Raw genomic sequence first — 19,728 nt, 5'->3', positions numbered from 1 at the left:
ACCTCATTTTATGTTATTATTGCTATATACAAAGATATAAACATACATCATACTCCCTCCATCCCAAATTAGATGAGCTAGTTGACTTTAGGCACGTAACTTAAGGTGCACTGACCGTCTAGTTCCGAAATTTATTTTTTTAATTTTTCTTTTACAAATAAAAATTTCATATCTAAATTTTATTCACAAAAATAAAATTTTAAAAAAAGTAATGTGGCTATGCGGTCAATGAATTTTAAAGTGCGTGCCCGAAGTCAACGAGCTCATCTAATTTGGGATGGAGGGAGTATTATCAAAAAATTATATACTATCACTATGTATTAATGATGCTACAAAAAATTATCACAATGCTAATAATCATATCCGAACCTAAGTTAGTGACTAAAAACAAATCCAAATCTAACATTAGTGACTAAAAGGAAAAAAAAATTAGTTGAGTGGCAAGTTTCTGAAAACATAGTAAGTTCGGTGACAAAAAAATCTATTTTCCCTTTTTAAAATAGTTAAACGGTTTTTTGTCGTGCGTTCATATGCACATGATAATCACTAACATTTATAAATTTTACTTATTTTCGTTGGTTTCTATTTCTTAGTAATGGTGAATCTCTGGATAAATAACAGACACACCAATTAAATCGAGTCAAACATATAAATAGCATGTGCTCATGGATAGACAAACTTATAATTAAGATATATATTTTAAATTTTATCTGATCGGTCTTCAGTTGTATATCATTTTGAGTTGAATTTAATTTGATAAACTATAAGGCAAAATCTTAAGAATATTTGTATCTACTGCAAATATGCATATACTCTTCATTTGTTATTTGTTCTTTCCATGAAGTTATCTTAATATATGCTAAACCATATATGCACGTACTCTTAATTTTTTGATTATTTTATTTGATTTAAATAAAAATAAATAATAGAATTTTTTTAAAAAAATAATCTAAAAATATTATCTAAAATAGTAAAATTCAGAATTTGGATGTAATCCCATTCATAAAAACTATGTGAAACTCAATATATAATACTTTAATAATTTCGACTGACGATAGAGTGATATTTTTGATAAAAAATTTAAATAAGTGACTTATTTGAGTCTCACCTTATACATTTGGACACAGTAAGTGGGCTACTCGATAATTAATCCATTCCAATATTTCTAATAACTCGAATTAAGTCTTCGCGATCACTTATTAAGCTTGTAAATAAGCTATAATTCTCTCCTCCATTTCACTATACATTTGTGAATAATCAACACTGCAAAACATACTTTAGATCTCATAGAGTGATTGTTGTAAAATGACAAAGGCTTATTCAGAATTAGTGGATATATAATAGTAAAATTAATTTCTACTTGCCTTAAATTCTTGCTAAGCTGATGAAATGAAAAAAATTAAATAATGGCCGGCTTATAATTTCAACACACCAGCACATCAAAATACATAGCACAAACTACTGAATTGAAAAAAGATAGTCGGGTTATAAAGGCTTGCTCGATAGCCATCTTTTGAACATAGCATAACATTCAGCAGGCTTGTATTCTGGAGCTGTATGGCCTCCTCCCTAAACACACAAACACATGAGAGATTGAGGGGGGGCATGGATAGAAGTGCATTTGTGGCTAAACTTGTAGTACAATGAACTAAGTAAAGAAGTTTCTTACCTTAACAGTAGCAAAAGTCATGTTGTTGGAGTAAGTCCTTGTATAACTATATATCAAAAAGTGAAAAAAAATTGAAATTAATTTCTAAACTTTTAGGTTTACTAATAGTAGATGGGATAAATGGGTGATTGATTATATCATATAACCCACCCAGCATATTGTCCTTCTACTATCCATGGTCGCCAATCATCGATAATAGAGTAGTTTAAACCTCTTATCCAAGCTTGAGTTGATTGAAATGGCACAATCATGTCATGGTCGCCGCTGTTGATTACCATTCAATTACATTTGCAGGGGATGATAAAAAAAAATGTGCTTTTTATCAAAGTGGTTTCCCATATAAAATTCCTGAAGAAAATTTACTTGCCCTCTCTATTTGTCATATATGATCTAGAAGTGTGTTTGTTTGAGAAGTTGCAGAGCACACCCACACGAATACACTTCGAATATAGAAGAGTAACATTGCAGTGTTTAACGTAATTTGCTAAGGCCATCGTTGAAAAAACTATTACTCCTCAATTGACTGGTACCATCAACATCAAGGGATGAGACTCTTTGACGTATTGCACGACCTCGACCCTTTAAATGTCACATTATATACCAAGCAAGGAAGCATGAAAATTATTATATCTATATATTCAAGCCATCAGCTTCAACTATATGGCATACTCTTCAACTATATGGCATACTAGAAGTGGGATTCTAAATAATGTCATTTTTGCTAATTATAAATTACAGTATTGCCTTCACTATGCATATGGAAGATAGCTACTACTTTCATTTGTTAGGATGATTTTAATTCAAATCTGAATAATAGAAAAACTTGAAAAACTTTATAATTTTTCTAGTGAAGTACTCAAGTGCATGTTTGCACACTGCCATAAGATGCCCAAAACACATATGGTTGCGTCAGTCTTATGCTGATAAAAATATTCTCAAAATGTACTACTTTATATATTTCAAAGCAGTTCATCACCTAGATTATTCTAAATTTGTTGCAGCATAGTGTGAGACTGACCTGTATATGAGCGATCTATAACCTTTCCTGCTAAGGTTTGCATGATATGGTCTAGTGTCGGCGATCACAAATTTATAGGATAATCTACCGCATCTTTCCCATTTTCCTACATTCCCCTGTATATCGAAGTTGTTTATGGTCTTCAATATTTTATTTATTAGAAACAATGGGGACATACCGGTCTAATATGTAGCGCTTTCTGCACATTCTCATCGTTAATCCAGTAATTAGATAGAGGATATCCATCATCCTGCAGTCATATTGTTTATGCATAATATTACTTCAGATTTGAATTTGACATCAAGTGAAAAGACAGAAGGGAGGACATACACGGCATTCAAACTCAGAAAGTATTGATTCAGCATTATTCTGGTTTCCAAATCTATCCACAACAGCTATTTCTTCATAAGACAATGACCTGCGCAGCGGCTCCGCACACTTCATCTCCAAAATTTGTACTTTACTGAGTCCACTCTTACACTAAAGAGAAATATACATAATATTACTAGATGACTTGTGCGATGATTAATCAGATTTAAGCACGACTAACTAACCAGTTCATAAGCCTCTAAATCTTTTGAACACTCTGCGCTATCAGAATCTGACTTCTGGTAATCAGGTCCACAATTTCTTCTTAATGACTAACACAACAAACAATAAAGATATTATAATACACGAAAGTGACAGATTAAATTCGTCCAAGAATAAGGAGTAATAATAACTGGAACTAACCTCGTATAATTCGTCAGGAATAATTCCCATTCCATGAGCAAAGGCGAAGCGGAAGTTTTTCTCATCAGGGAATGTTGATGGATTTCCAAGCAGGTAACCCTGAATCGTAAACCAGAAACCCAACAAAGTAGCATTGCAGATGGTTTCATTCAGAATCTATACATATTAGGACCATATTGGTGGCATTCTAATTACCATTTACATTATATTTAGAAGTTTAACATTATATATCTAATCACCATATAAATATGAAGAATTATTTTAGAGAAGTATTTTGTGAACACGATTGTTTGTTGGTTGGCCATCGATGCAATTTTCGAATGTCACACATTTGGTCTACTCGGAGCAAGCTCACAAATAAAGCAAACAAATATGTCATAGTAAACACACACACACACATAAGGTCTTACTCCAATACAAACCTCCTTAAGATACAAACTATAAACTAAAAATAAAATAAAATGTAAACCACATCGAAATATAACAGATATGGTATGCAAATTGATCGTTGGAGATGAAGAAAAATAATAGAGAAGTTATATTTCAAAAAAAAAACTCACCAATTTATGAGTTACTTGGAATCATGTGTAAGATGATGTATTTTAATTGTGTGCGGTGACTTATAACAGGCCATTAGATTAGATTCATCTAAGAGCCTAGATTAAGTTTGTAATTTGTACTCTAATTTGGTTTGTATTTGAGGAGCCACATAAATACACACACACATACACATATATATAGGTAATTGCTAATATACAAACCACTAAAATACAAACTAGCATAAATCACCCCTAAATGACATCACCCACCCTCCATATGTTATCACCCACCCATATACAATATGACATCACCCACCTAGGGCCCACCCCACTCAATCCATTCCGAGCCCACGAGAACGTCGTCAAGGCTCCGGACAGGCACTAGATAGCCCCAAGTGCCAAAACTTGGGCCCACTTAGTCCCATTAGGCCCCACTCTGACCCTACCAAGCCCCACCAAGGCCCCTTCTAGGCCCACCTCTCTGGGTCCATCCCTGGCCTCACAACCCTTCCCATATGACTTAATTGTATTAGTTTGTATTTAGTTTTTATTTTTGTGATTTGTATTGGAGAAGAATCTCACACACACACACACACACAGAAAGAGTAACATTTCTTCTAACTCACGTTTTATGATTTTGTGATATAGTCGTTAAAATTAACTTTATAACTAACAAATGCCAGATAAAAATTCTTGTCACCATATGCATTTTTATATAATATTAAACTAAAGGCATAATATGGTGATAGTAAATGAACTTATTAAGGTTCGAACCCTCACGACTACAAAAAAGTAACACATTATCATAGTTAAAGAAAGCTAAATGAATTGTTTCAAAAATCGATGAAAATTAAAAATACTCCTCTCTTCATCTCTCCTTTTCTCTTTTCTTTGGTTTTACAAACCCATCCTGATTAAGCCTCTTCTCTACTCTTTCTCAAACCCGATCACCCGGAATTCTCTTCTCTTTCTCAAACCGTCAAGGCCCTTGTGGTTGTGGGTCCCACTTCGCTCACCGGAGAAATTTTCGACAAGCTTCCAGGCGTGGAGATAGTGGTTGGTACCAGCGAGGGCGTGAACCACATGGATGTTGCTGAGTGTCATCGTCGTGGCGTTAAAGTCACCAACGCCGGAGATGCTTTCTCTGAAGATGTCGCCGATTTTGCTGTTGGGTTGCTGGTTGATGTTCTCCGGCGAGTTTCTGCCGTCGATCGTTTTGTGCGGGTTGGCTTGTGGCCACTTAACGGAGATTACCCTCTTGATTCTAAGGCGGTCGATCACATACAAAATGTTAATGACTCCCACATGCGGGAGAGATAGGATAGCGGTGGTGGCCAAGGAGGAAGGCGGTGAAGGCGGCTGTTCCGAAATCGGTTCGGAAAGGAAGCATTAATTGTGCCTTAATTGAGGGCATTTTTTGTGCCTTGATTGAAGGCGTTAATGTTTTGTTATTTGTGCCTTAATTGAAGGCTTAATTGTCTCATTATGAGTTATGATGTTGTGGAATAATTTGACCGCAACTAAGTGCCATTTATTGGCGAGTTTTATTGTTTTTAATTGATTACCATTTGATGCGTGTTTTTTTGAATTGCTTCCATACTATTTTTATCTTTAATGTTCGCTAACTATTTTCTTTTAATGTCTACAATCAAATTGCAGGTTCAATATTGCATCTACGGAATTTGGAGATAGCAGATGGAAAAGGACATAAGTGTACAAATCACTTTGTAGCCATAAAGACTGATGATAGTAGGAGCTTTAGATGATACGAGTTTTTTCTTGTAATTTTTTTGTAAAGGTTGTATTTTTGTTTTGTGGGTACTCTATTTCCCCTTGAGGTTTTTCCCATAGGGTTTTACTCTTGCGGGGTTTTAACGAGGCCCAATTGGTGGGTACTTGCTTACTCTTCGGTTAGATGGTATACTTTTGTGGATGAAAGAAACTCTGTGCCATCGGATATTGTATTTTCGATACTTAGTATCAATGGAAATTTATTTTCCTATTCAAAAAAAAAAAAGAAGCTAAATTTTAGTATTATAATTAAGTACAAATATTAAAATTAAATAAATATATAAGTTATGTATATCTGATAAAAATAAAGATAAAGAGAAATTATTTAGTGGTGGTATTCTAAGAGCATCTCCAACCCTACAAATCACTTAGCTAAAAGTCAATGTGACATGCTAAAAATAAAACTTTTAGATAATATGTACAAATTGCACCACTCCAATGGTATAAAACTTTTTTCTATAATTATAGCCAATCTCTTGATGTTGCCTATATTTGTCGAACCTCTGGAGATCTGTAATGAAGTGCCACATGATCTTTTCCATACTAAAATGACATATTTTATTAATAACATTTTGAAGTAATAATAACTTACTAGTTTTAAGATATAACCAATTAATATAGCTAGTACCATGAAAGCAAAATGTGTTACATTTTCAACAAATTTTACACAATGTCTAACATGTCCGATTTAGCCCACCAATTTTACCCACCATCGTTGAGATGCTCTAATAAAATAATATTTTGTAATGAATGTTTTTAAAATATATAGCAACAAACGAAATAAACAAAAATTATATTCTAAATTTTTGTTAAAATATGTTTGTATTGAAAATAATAAATACAAGTATATATCTGGTAATATAAAATCTATTATAATGAATGCATAAATGATATTAACTACATTTTAAAATATTAATAAAAGTAAAATCAAATCAAAATATAATATGTTAAAAATTACTCGTACGTGCTTTATATGAGGTATAAGCTACCATGCATTTAAATGATCCATGACCATATCTAAAGAAAAAGTCAAACGATTTCTAAATAATAATAGAGAGGAAAATGTATGAATTACTTGACATAATATTTTAACACCTGAAGAATTTCAATCTCAATATAATTGTTTGAAATTCAATATTATAAATAATGAATTTCAACATGCTCGAGTAAAACCCTAAAATTTTAAAAAGCGAGTTAAACCTACTAATAAGGTAATTAGCCTTATCGTGATCACTATTTATTTCTTTATTGTTAACACCAACTTATCCAACAATAACTAAAATAAACCTATAAATTGTTTTATATAAAAATATAAACTATAAAGTCCTGATAAATAACAAATTAACTTCTTGCTTCTTGCTTTGCATCGATATAGTTTCAGTTAGATATTAAATGAAGCAATTTCTATCGAAAGATTAACTTTTTGTAATCAGCAAAATTTAGGCCCTGTTTGGAAGTTAGAGGTTTTGGACAAAATTAGAGGTTTGAGGTGTTTTAGAGGTTTGACCACTGAAATAAGATAATATTTGTGTTTGGTAGTTAGCGGATCGAAATAGAGGTTTGGACCCAAAAAGCTAATTTTGAAAAATCTACTTTAAGGAGCTTTTTGAGTTAGAGGTTTTGGTTTGTGTCAAAAAAAGCTAATCAATCAGCTATTTGCCAAACAGTTTTACGACAAACCGCTAATTTAATCTGCTAGTCAAAACATCTATTTCAATCAGCTAGTCAAAACATCTAATTCAATCCACTAAGAGCTAACCGCTAATCCCCAAACAGGTCCTTAATCTTAATCTATTCAACTTTAAAAAAGTAACAACAAGCCTAATCTTAGCTCACCGGTGAAGTCATACCGGTCTAATGTTATTACTTATTATAATAGATCTAAAAATACTAGATGTGGATATTTTTCAGTATTTTAATATGATGATATTTCTCAAGTCTAGAAAATATTGTGATTAAAGTATTCACTATATATAGAATTGAGATCAGCTTCAACTAAAAGGTTTAGGCAGTATTTTTTCGTCCCAGTGGATATTTTCATGTAATGCAAAGTAATGAATATTCTACATGATGCCTAGTCTTATAAGTTTATAACAGAATATATATTATCATTGCCTATAAAAATTACAAACCTTCAGGTTAATAGACTGTTCAGGACCAGCTTTAGCCTCATTTTCTGCATTATCGTTAACCGTAACAAATTAATTACTAAATATAATCTTAAAATTTTAATTATTATCACATAATGCAGTCTTACCATTTGAGATCATTTCGGTGATAATTGGAACAAAAATTCCTGAGTATGAGTCTCCGCCAACATAGAATGGATTTGTCACAAATTCAGTATGACTAATGAGCCACTGCAAAACATTTTAACTTAGAAACCAGTTTCTATAAACAGGTAGTTGACTTTAGACATAAAATCTTTACCTTTTTTAGAAACTGCAGGGCTTGAAAACATGCTTGCGTGTCGGTGGAGTGAGAAGCATTCGATGTCCTGCCGAAGGAAAAACCAGTACCAACTGGCAAGTCCAGAAATATTATACTTGCTTCCTACAAGTCACATACAAGCCCGCATGTTAATTTTAATATGCATGAGCCAATAAATCAATGTGAGGCTTCCATTTACTTACTTAACAAATATTCACTTTTCAACCTTAAAGGCCATGTTTGATTATATGGATTATAACACTTGATCCATATGTAATTTGCATCGGGTTCACCTTGTCTACTCAGTTTTTAAGTCATTTCGGATAGGACTATGTAATAGTACACACAGGCTGATTTGTTTTGAATGAACTAAGAAGTGGTGATTAGTCTAATGTACTAATACTGACTACAGTGAAATAAGTACATATTCCGGATTTTACGAGATTATATTGATTGTAACAAACATAGCCAAAAAGTAACATCTCAAAATTTAAATAAATTTGGTCATTCAAGTTCAATGAGATAAAATAAAAAAAATTAAGAGATTTCCTCTGGTAAATTAATTTGTGATTTGTGTTTGCTTTTTGTTTAAAAATCACTTCAAGTACGTGTTCTGGAGTATTAGTTTGCACAAAATACTCGGTGTTAAATATTGAAGAACTTTATTATTTAGTAAATAATAAATAAGAGGTTTGTATACTATTAAATATAAACCAATAAGTTATTCACGGTAGTACAATAGAAACCACCAATATTGATGGTTTATAAAAAATTACTATATTTATGTGTACACCTATCAGTATAAATAAGGCTGTTATGTAATTAGATAGATAAGTTGAAGAGTTATTATTATATAAACACATTCTATTCTCTTTATCTTCTCTGCATTATTAGAACAATATAAATCAAACATCCAACATTTGGTATCAGAGCAATAGGAGTAGAGATTGGACTGCATCTTTCCATTCTTTATGTTGAGCTGCTTTCTCATAGTTATTTGGTTCATTTGTAACAAAATAACAAAACTGGACCTGTTCAGGATCAAGATCAGGTACTTGTTCAGTATTTTCGTATAATTCAGACAGTCTTCGAGTTTTTTGTGGAGGTGAATCCGAAAAACTGTCATATTCATATCTTGGTGAGTCTGGTTCATCTGAACTACTCTCAGACTCCTCCTCGACAGGTTGTTCAGGTTGACCAACTATAACTGGCGTTGGTTCTTTCTGAAATGGTTGAGTTACCACATATCTTTTCTGTATATCATTATGCTCCCAATCCCAAGAAGCATATTCGTCAAATACAACATCTCTGCTGACTTGAAGTTTATTATTTTGTGGGTTGTAAACCCGATATCCCTTTGATTGTGAACGGTAGCCAAGGAAGATTCCTTTGTCGGCTTTGTCTTCTTATTTGTGTCGTTTTTCACTTGGTACATGGATGTAACATATACATCCAAATATTTTCAAGTGACTTACTGATGGTCAATGCCCAGACCATGCTTTGAGAGGTATTCTCTTATGAATAGCCTTTGTAGGTAGTCGGTTCTGAAGATATACTGTTGTGTAGACAGCTTCTGCCCAAAATTTATTTGGCAAACCTTTGTCTTTCAGCATTGATCTTGCCATCTCCATAACAGTTCTATTTTTTCTTTCACATACACCATTTTGTTGTGGTGTATATGGAACAATCAATTGTCGATGTATACCTTCCTTTTCACAAAATGCTATAAATTCTGATGAGGTATATTCAGTCCAATTATCACTCCTTACGCACTTGATTTGATGTCCACTCTCCTTCTCGACATGGCTCTTAAATGTGTTAAAGATTTTAAATACCTCCAATCTTTCTTTAACGAAGTATACCCAAGTCATTCGAGAGTAATCATCAATAAACAGTATAAAGTACTTGCTATTCTCAAGTGATGGAGTCCTCATAGGTCCGCAGACCTCTGTATGTACCAATTCCAATTTCTTCGATGCTCTCCATGCTTGTCCAGTTGAGAATGGCTTTCGAGACATTTTTCCCAATTGGCATGCTTCACATACACCTGAAGTTTCTGGGATTATAGGAAGACCTTTGACCATATTTTTTCCTGAAAGAAATTTCAAGTTCTGTAAATTACTATGGCCAAAGCGCTTGTGCCACAACCACGTTATCTCATTTGATTGGGCTTGCATTGATTGTTCTTGTGCTTTACAGTTCCACTCAATTGGAAAACATTTCTTTTGCATTTTTACGTATGCAATATTAACTCCACTTGGATCATAGATGGCGCATATATTACCTTCAAAATGAATTGTGTACCCGTTTTCCATCATTTGTGGAACACTGAGTAGATTTTGATCAAGACTAGGAACGTAAAGTACATCCCTAATCATTCTTGTACCTTTCCTTGTTTGGACAGCAACTGTACCTTTTCCTTCAGATTTTACAACAACTCCAGTTCCCATTCTCACAGGAACTTTTATTGACGAGTCTATTTCTGTGAAAACTTGAGAATCTTTGGACATGTGATTGGTACACCCGCTATCAATCACCAAGCATCCTTTTGATTTGGAGCAACTTGACTTGCTAAAAAAAGTTGATCATTTTCCTTTATTGTTTCTGACATGCCCGCTTGATGTGTTTTGTATCTACACTCACTTTCAGTGTGATTAAACTTCTTGCAATTGTTGCATTTAGTTTTACCTTTATACCAGCAATTCTTTTCTCCATGATTCGTTCTTTTACAGATTGAACATGACGCAAATTTTTCTTTTCTCTCACATTCTTTGAGACTTTGACATAGGTTGGACTCCACTGATTTGACGTGCCTCCTTTTTTATTTCTCTTAAAGGAGGAGATCCTGTGCTTCGATTGGAAAGCTCCTTCTCCGGATGCCTCATTCGGTCTTGACATCCTATCTTCATGAATTTGTAATGATGCTATTAATTCCGAGACAGTAAGCTGTGATTCTTCAATCACAGTAACCACTGTATCAAATTTCTCGGATAAACTGACCAATATTTTTTCTACAACTCTTTGGTCAGTTATATATTCTCCATTTGATTTCAGTTCATTGACCGGCCTAATTATTCGGGAAGAGTAGTCCTTAATTATTTCACCATCTTTCATCTTAAGGTTCTTGAATTCACGTCTCAATGATTGAAGCTTTATAGCTGTTGTTTTCTTGTTCCCTTCGAATTCAACTTTCAATATAATCCATGCTTGCTTTGATGAAGTAGCATTCATTATTCTGGGAAATATTGTATCTGAAACTGCAAGATGTATTTTGGCTAATGCCTCAGCATCTTTTTGTGTCCAGTCAACTTGTGTAGATGTTTGTGTGCTAGGAGTAGCATCGGCCTGAGGTATGCCTTTATCAACAACATCCCACAACTGTTGTGTAGCTTGCAGGACAACTTTCATTTTGATACTCCAGAACTTGTAGTTTTCTCCATTGAAAATGGGAATAACTTGTTGCTGAGAGAATGCCATTATTATATATTATATTGCGGAAGTAAGAATAGGCCTTTTTGATCTTTAGGCTCTGATACCAAATGTTGGATGTTTGATTTATATTTTTCTAATAATGCAGAGAAGATAAAGAGAATAGAATGTGTTTATATAATAATAACTCTTCAACTTATCTATCTAATTACATAACAGCCTTATTTATACTGATAGGTGCACACATAAATATAGTAATTTTTCATAAACCATCAATATTGGTGGTTTCCATTGTACTACCGTGAATAACTTATTGGTTTATATTTGATAGTATACAAACCTCTTATTTATTATTTACTAAATAATAAAGTTCTTCAATATATAACACTCCTCCTTGAAGAACTTCTTTTGTATGCCAAGCTTGTTCCTCAGAGATTCAAACTTTGCTTTTGGAAGTGGTTTTGTGAATATATCAGCTAGTTGTTCGTCTGTACTGCAGTGAACTAGACTGATTTTCCTTTTGTTTTCAGCTTCTCGAACGAAGTGATATTTTATCTTGATATGCTTCGTCTTTCTATGTTGAACTGGATTCTTTGCAATAGCAATTGCCGAAGTGCTATCACAATATATCGTAGTAGCTGAGTTTTGTTTTTCACCCAATTCTGATAGTATCCTTCGAAGCCATATTGCTTGATTTACAGCTGCACATGCTGCTATATACTCTGCTTCAGCCGTTGATTGTGCAATTGTATCTTGTTTTTGGCTTATCCACGAAAATACACCATTTCCAAGTGAGAACACATATCCTGAAGTGCTCTTCATATCATCTATTGATCCTGCCTAATCACTATCTGAATATCCAATAAGTTCAGGCTCTTCAGTAGGTTTGAACCATATTTTTAATGGTCTGTAGTAGCTTTTACATAGCGAAGAACTCTTTTTACTACTTTCATATGTAGTTGTGTTGGTTTCTGCATAAATCTAGACATCATGCTTGTGGCATACATTAATTCTGGTCTTGTAGCAGTTAAATATAATAAACTGCCTATTATACTTCTGTAACGTTTAAGATCTGCTTTTCCTGAATCATCATCCTTGCTCAATTTTCCATTTTGAGCAATAGGAGTAGAGATTGGACTGCATCTTTCCATGTTGAATTTTTTCAAGATAATGGTAGCATACTTCTGTTGATAAATGAAGATTCCATCTTTAGATTGGTCAATCTCCATTCCAAGAAAGTAATTCATCTTACCAAGATCAGTCATTTCAAACATCTTCATCATGTTTTCTTTGAATTCTGTAATCATTGACTGATTGCTACCTGTGATAATAAGATCATCGACATAGAGAGAAATAATTAGTATGTCTAATCCTTCTACTTTAGTGTATAAAGTAGCTTCATTTGGACTCTTTATGAATTTCCGTTGATGAAAGTATCCATCAATTCGGCTATACCATGCTCGTGGTGCTTGCTTAAGACCATACAAAGCCTTATTCAATCTTAAGACTTTATCTTCTTTTCCTTCAATTATAAATCCTGGTGGTTGTTCAATATAAATTTCTTCTTCCAGGAATCCGTTTAGGAATGCAGATTTCACATCGAGCTGGTATATTTTCCACTTACGTTGTGCGGCAAGAGCTATAATTGTCCTGATTGTGTCCTGTCTAGAAACAGGTGCAAAGGTCTCATTATAATCAACACCAAACTGTTGTGAGTAACCCTTTGCCACTAGTCTTGCCTTGTATTTTTGGACTGAACCATCTGGATTATATTTGATTTTATATACCCACTTCACGCCAATAGTATCCTTATGCGGTGGTTTATCAGCTAATACCCATGTATGGTTTTTTTTCAATCATGGAGATTTCTTCTTCCATTGCATCTCTCCATTCTTTATGTTGAGCTGCTTTCTCATAGTTATTTGGTTCATCTGTAACAAAATAACAAAACTGGACCTGTTCAGGATCAAGATCAGGTACTTGTTCAGTATTTTCGTATAATTCAGATAGTCTTCGAGTTTTTTGTGGAGGTGAATCCGAAAAACTGTCATATTCATATCTTGGTGAGTCTGGTTCATCTGAACTACTCTCAGACTCCTACTCGACAGGTTGTTCAGGTTGACCAACTATAACTGGCATTGGTTCTTTCAGAAATGGTTGACTTACCACATATCTTTTCTGTATATCATTATGCTCCCAATCCCAAGAAGCATATTCGTCAAATACAACATCTCAGCTGACTTGAAGTTTATTATTTTGTGGGTTGTAAACCCGATATCCCTTTGATTGTGAACTGTAGCCAAGGAAGATTCCTTTGTTGGCTTTGTCTTCTAATTTGTGTCGTTTTTCACTTGGTACATGGATGTAACATATACATCCAATCTCTGCTGACTTGAAGTTATTCCTTTGTCGACTTTGTCTTCTAATTTGCTCAAAATGAAAAATTGAGCAAGGATGATGATTCAGGAGAAGCAGATCTTAAACGTTACAGAAGTATAATAGGCAGTTTATTATATTTAACTGCTACAAGACCAGACTTAATGTATGCCACAAGCATGCTGTCTAGATTTATGCAGAAACCAACACAACTACATATGAAAGTAGTAAAAAGAGTTCTTCACTATGTAAAAGCTACTACAGACTATGGAATATGGTTCAAACCTACTGAAGAACTTATTGGATATTCAGATAGTGATTGGGCAGGATCAGTAGATGATATGAAGAGCACTTCAGGATATGTGTTCTCACTTGGAAATGGTGTATTTCGTGGCTAAGCCAAAAACAAGATACAATTGCACAATCAACGGCTGAAGCAGAGTATATAGCAGCATGTGCAGCTGTAAATCAAGCAATATGGCTTAGAAGGATACTATCAGAATTGGGTGAAAAACAAAACTCAGCTACTACGATATATTGTGATAGCACTTCGGCAATTGCTATTGCAAAGAATCCAGTTCAACATAGAAAGACGAAGCATATCAAGATAAAATATCACTTCGTTCGAGAAGCTGAAAACAAAAGGAAAATCAGTCTAGTTCACTGCAGTACAGACGAACAACTAGCTGATATATTCACAAAACCACTTCCAAAAGCAAAGTTTGAATCTCTGAGGAACAAGCTTGGCATACAAAAGAAGTTCTTCAAGGAGGAGTGTTAAATATTGAAGAACTTTATTATTTAGTAAATGATAAATAAGAGGTTTGTATACTATTAAATATAAACCAATAAGTTATTCACGGTAGTACAATAGAAACCACCAATATTGATGGTTTATGAAAAATTACTATATTTATGTGTACACCTATCAGTATAAATAAGGCTGTTATGTAATTAGATAGATAAGTTGAAGAATTATTATTATATAAACACATTCTATTCTCTTTATCTTCTTTGCATTATTAGAACAATATAAATCAAACATCCAACACTCGGAAATAAAAAATTAAAGAGTCAAAAAATAAATAAGTCGTGTTGTCAAATTTTTTTTAAGGAGATCAGAGGAAGCTAGACGACAAATTTCACAAAAATGTGTATATTAGAATTTTTTTTTTCTATTTATCATTCCATAAATACACAATTTACTATTTCATGAATATCCCAAGTGTCTATTCGCTTTTAAAATATTGAGGAACATCGGTAAAAAGTTTATAATCACTTTCCCCCTATGAAGCATGAGCGTGGGTGCGGGAATATGTGGTGCGGGGATTCGGGAGCGGGGGATATAGCAAAAAATAATAAATTATAAATATATATTATATATATAGTTAATTAACAAAACAAAGGTGGAGCATTAAATATATTTTTCTTTCGCCCTCTTTTCCCTTTCTCTTCATTTCCCAGTTACAGATTAGAGCTCAGTTATAGGTTTGGGGATGAGATCGTGAATGATAAGTTTATAATTGAAAGTTAAACTTTTTTGTTGACCCCAAAATTACGATTACTGCCCCTCCCGCACCTCTTTTGTGCACCCAGCCGCACCAGCACCTCGCCCGGTGCAGGCACCTGCAGCACCCATGCTTCCTACCTTACATCTCAACTTTTTTTTTTCTTTTTCCTTCTTCCAACAAACTTTCAGGAATTAGCACCAAATATTTCTCAAACTTAAGAATTTATTGTTACATATAATAAGATATGCAAAAATAGAGCTTCCACTAAGTCAACTCAGTTTCAACCCGTGAGTCACTTCTAGTTAATCACATGACCAATATCCATATCTCTATTGGCAATGTTTGTTTATTGAGTAATAATTTTCTGATATATACCATTTACACTCATTCATCATATTCAATACCCTATACAAGCTCATGTACTATACTCTATCTTATTTTGGAGATACTATTAATTCCGCTCTCTGCCAATGTACCCTCTTCTAGTGTATTATTAATACAAAAAAAGAGCTATTATCATATATTTTAGAGTTAAGCTCATATGACAACTTAAGCATTATACAAGGATATGACTAGAGTACATTGGTCAATAGTTTAGGACTTTAGGTAGTCCCATGAAACAAACATAGGTCCAGGGTTTATGTAAGTTTTGTTCCAAGTAATAAGTGTAAGAGGGAGATCTCTATCATCTCACATTCCCGAAAAGATATTTTCAATTACTCGGTTTTGACTCAGTATGGTGATATCAAAATACGACATGTTTCATAAACTTGCTAATGTTATTCCTGGTACTAAAAGGTCTATCTATTGTACAAGGCTCCTACTTTATTCAGGTACGGAATTAACCAACGTATGCAGTCTTACCCTTAAATTTTTAAAAGTACATTGTTTTCCAAGGGTTCCCAAACAGACGGTGTAGGCAGTTGAGTATGTACCAAGAATGATTTTTCAATGTCATTAAAGATACAAGCATTTCAGACTATCTGCTAATGTTAAACAAAATCGAAATAATTAAAAACATCACTAAATTCATCGCATTCACTTGCCACCAAGGGCATCCCCACCATGGATTGCTTGTTTGATTGCCTGCAAAGCTGGCAGTTGCTCTTGATTGCTCACCCATTCGGGAAACCAATATTACTTAACCCCTACATCGTTTTATATAAAATGGATTCCACAAAATCCCAATCCTCAAAATAAAAATTTTCAATATCCTCAATTAATGGTCTCCCCATCCGAATATTCAATTTTCTCCGTTTAGCCAAAATTCTAAAAAAAATCATCAGCTAGTCCTTACATCCAAATTTTCCATATTCTCAATTTAATCCAATATTTCCAAACTCTCCAAATTATTCAATGCCCTCATTTTCTTATCAAAATTATCTTAATTCTCAATATTATCCCATGTCCTCGTCGACTTCTCGATCTGAAACTCAACCTACAAATTGTGTTGAAAATATACTAACATGTGATGATGAAAACCCAACTCTAAAAAGTAAACTTACATTGAGCAAAGAAGCAACTAATATATCTAAGTACACCATAGTGGGAAATGATCAAGCTTCTGCAAAATTTTCTAATTAAATTGGAATATACTTCAACACTAACCATAATAGTGAAAAGCAAAGAACTAGAAAGCAATGCAAAGACCATTAGAAAAAGATGAATTAATATAGTTGCTTGTTTCAATGGGTGCTACAAACGAGTACAATAAGCATAATGCAATGGTTGGTCCATTGAAAAAAAAATTCTGAAAAATGCATATCAATCAACTAAATGTGAAAACAACTTAAACTTTTCGCTAATGGATTGTCAGAGTTTACCTATCATTGAGACAAAATGAAATTTCGACACAAGGTAGTAAAAGAGCAAAGATTTCAAAATCGGGAACATTAACGTCAAAGGTAATGTAAACACTAGTGATAATGAACTACTTAAGGTGCGACCTAGGGTTCAAAAAAGGGGCAAAGTGAAAGGCAAGTGCCAAATGATTCCGTACTGCATTTTAGAGATTAATGAACGGACAGAATGCGGCCATAGAAGAGAAAGAAGCAGGCAGAACATAATAGAATGATCTCATCATGGAAACTTCATATATGACTCCCGAGCAAAAGAAAGAACATGGAAGTTTTAAGTTTACCTTTGTCCACGTGGTAGGATTTAAAATCAGGGAAGGCAAAGTCCCATCATAAACCAATTGCTCAAAATATAATGGACCTGCAATTAAGCACGACGAGTACAAAAGTAAATTTAATAACAATATTCCCCAACTGAAAAATGAATATTCCCCAATCTTAATTTATATTTTGTTTTCTTTCTGTTGTTCAATTTGTTGATTACCATACCATACCATACGTACTCGTATTCCCACTTAGAGCAGGTCTGACGAGGGTAAAATGTACACAGCCCTGCCCCTACCCTTAAAGCAGAGAGACTGTTTCTGTGAAGACCCCCGGGTTCAATTTGTTGATTAGATTAACATCCAAAAAACTAGTAACATATTGTTGCCATCATTCAATGTATCAACGATGATATAATAACAGTTAATGGTGGTAAGACTATAATGAAGTGGTGCGTACCAAATTCATAAGCAAGAGCGGTGAAAGAAGAACAACCAGGGCCTCCAGTGATCCAGAGAATAAGAGGATCATTTTCTGGATTAGCCTGAGACTTTACGAAATAATAGAACAACTGCACATCCTCTGCTTCATCCACCCCAACATACCTAATAAATTAAAAGACCCCAATTTCTCACATTACAGTGCAATCATCACACAAGCAGACCATGCTCCTCCTTTTGGAGTTCAAATGATGTTAGGTTCCCATTACTTTCAAACCCTTGAGGTGTGTGAGTGAAAAAAGTGAATTTTTTATTAAATTTAAATCATAAAACTCTCACTTTAAACTAAAAATGAAGTATGGTTAGAGTTTTTTTTTTTTTTTTTGAAATTAAGTATGGTTAGAGTTAAATTAAAAAACAATTTGTACTATAATAAAAAATATATTTATTTCATTATATAATTTTTTAACTTCTTAAATATATAAGATATATTATAACTTAATAATAAATTATATATATTTTTGTCTAGAACATATTAGTTAAAATAGTTGAGTAAACAATAAAATGGTGGTCGTTGTTTTCCAAATTTTACAAGATGGCGGCTGAATTTTAAAAACGTGGCCGGAGTTTACTTCCACTTTTTAATAAGGTGGCTGCCACCTTATTAAAAGACGGAAGCAAACTCCGGCCGCCATTATGTAATTTTTAAAATCTGACCACTATCTTCTAAAATTTAAAAAAATTGCGGTCACCACTTTGTTGTTTACTCAAAATAGTTTTACTCGAAAAAGAAAACTTATCCTTTCATTTGTTTCTATTGGAATTGAATTTTTTACATAACCTCTATAAGTTTTTACATAACCTCCGTAACTTATCCTTTATTTTTAATACATATTTTTAAAAAATCCGGTGGGACAGATGGAGTATATTGGTCGTCTATAATTTTAAAATAGCATGTTATTAATATTTTTGATTATTATAAATAAAATTTATCATTTCAATACAATAAAAAACAATGTGCAACGTTTTACAGATTTCAGTTTTCAGGTTGACTATATTTATAGATGAGAGAAATGTATAATTAGAGACTGTTCACTTAATCTCAATATTTTTAATTTATATTATGTATTAATAAATTTTAGCTAAGATGCGACCTAATTTACCTTTCTCCTAGAACCTCAACAACAAATACCAAAGCCCCCTAACTTGTGAGAATTTTAAAGCCTCAACTATATATAGAGAGAGGTAAATGCCGGAAATACTCAACAGATGACAGGGTTAAAACTTTAAATTAAAACTCACCCAGTTGTGAGTTCAAAAGGGAGCGGTCCTTGGAAACCAGGAAGGTACTTGATAAGTGGTGAATGATAGTCTGCAGCCATTTGCTGGGGCAGCTCTTGTAGTATTATTACGCTAACAAGTAAAAGCAGTAGATAATATAAATGGTAGAAGCTGGCCATCTTCGGTGATTACGTGCTCTTTATTTGCAAGTTTGATGCAACGGCTGCTCCTGTAGTTCTGCGCGCATTCTTTATATATCATGTACTTCCATAGAAAGCCATTGTTTTCTGAGAAATCAATGTGAACATAGTTGATACGAGGCTGCCCAACTTATATGTCTATCTTATGCCATAATTTGGATCCTTTAAAATTTAAAATTTCGGCAGAATATT

General features: G+C 33.5%; 1 protein-coding gene across 2 annotated transcripts; it reads right to left on the bottom strand.

The window, feature by feature from the left end:
- Positions 1–1,287: 1,287 nt before the first annotated feature.
- Positions 1,288–19,674, bottom strand: LOC108214130 (serine carboxypeptidase-like 17). Of its 2 annotated transcripts, XM_017385933.2 has the most exons (14): positions 19,358–19,635; positions 18,075–18,220; positions 17,636–17,712; positions 8,180–8,302; positions 8,007–8,109; positions 7,882–7,925; positions 3,420–3,518; positions 3,242–3,328; positions 3,018–3,167; positions 2,866–2,937; positions 2,688–2,803; positions 1,820–1,933; positions 1,670–1,715; positions 1,333–1,569 (listed from the first exon to the last, which is right to left on the bottom strand). In XM_017385933.2, exons 1-14 carry the CDS (start codon positions 19,513–19,515, stop codon positions 1,486–1,488), a joined length of 1,419 nt encoding a protein of 472 aa, XP_017241422.1. In that variant the 5' UTR covers positions 19,516–19,635; the 3' UTR covers positions 1,333–1,485. The 2 variants fall into 2 exon arrangements, with proteins under 2 accessions (XP_017241423.1, XP_017241422.1); XM_017385934.2 differs by lacking the exon at positions 1,820–1,933 and having other exon boundaries at positions 1,288–1,569; positions 19,358–19,674.
- Between the last annotated feature and the right edge of the window lie 54 nt (positions 19,675–19,728).

Source organism: Daucus carota, chromosome 3 (genome assembly GCF_001625215.2).
Source record: "Daucus carota subsp. sativus chromosome 3, DH1 v3.0, whole genome shotgun sequence".
Classification (NCBI taxonomy): Eukaryota; Viridiplantae; Streptophyta; class Magnoliopsida; order Apiales; family Apiaceae; genus Daucus; species Daucus carota.
Note: the sequence above shows the minus strand (reverse complement) of the source record. Positions and strands in the feature narration are given on the sequence as shown.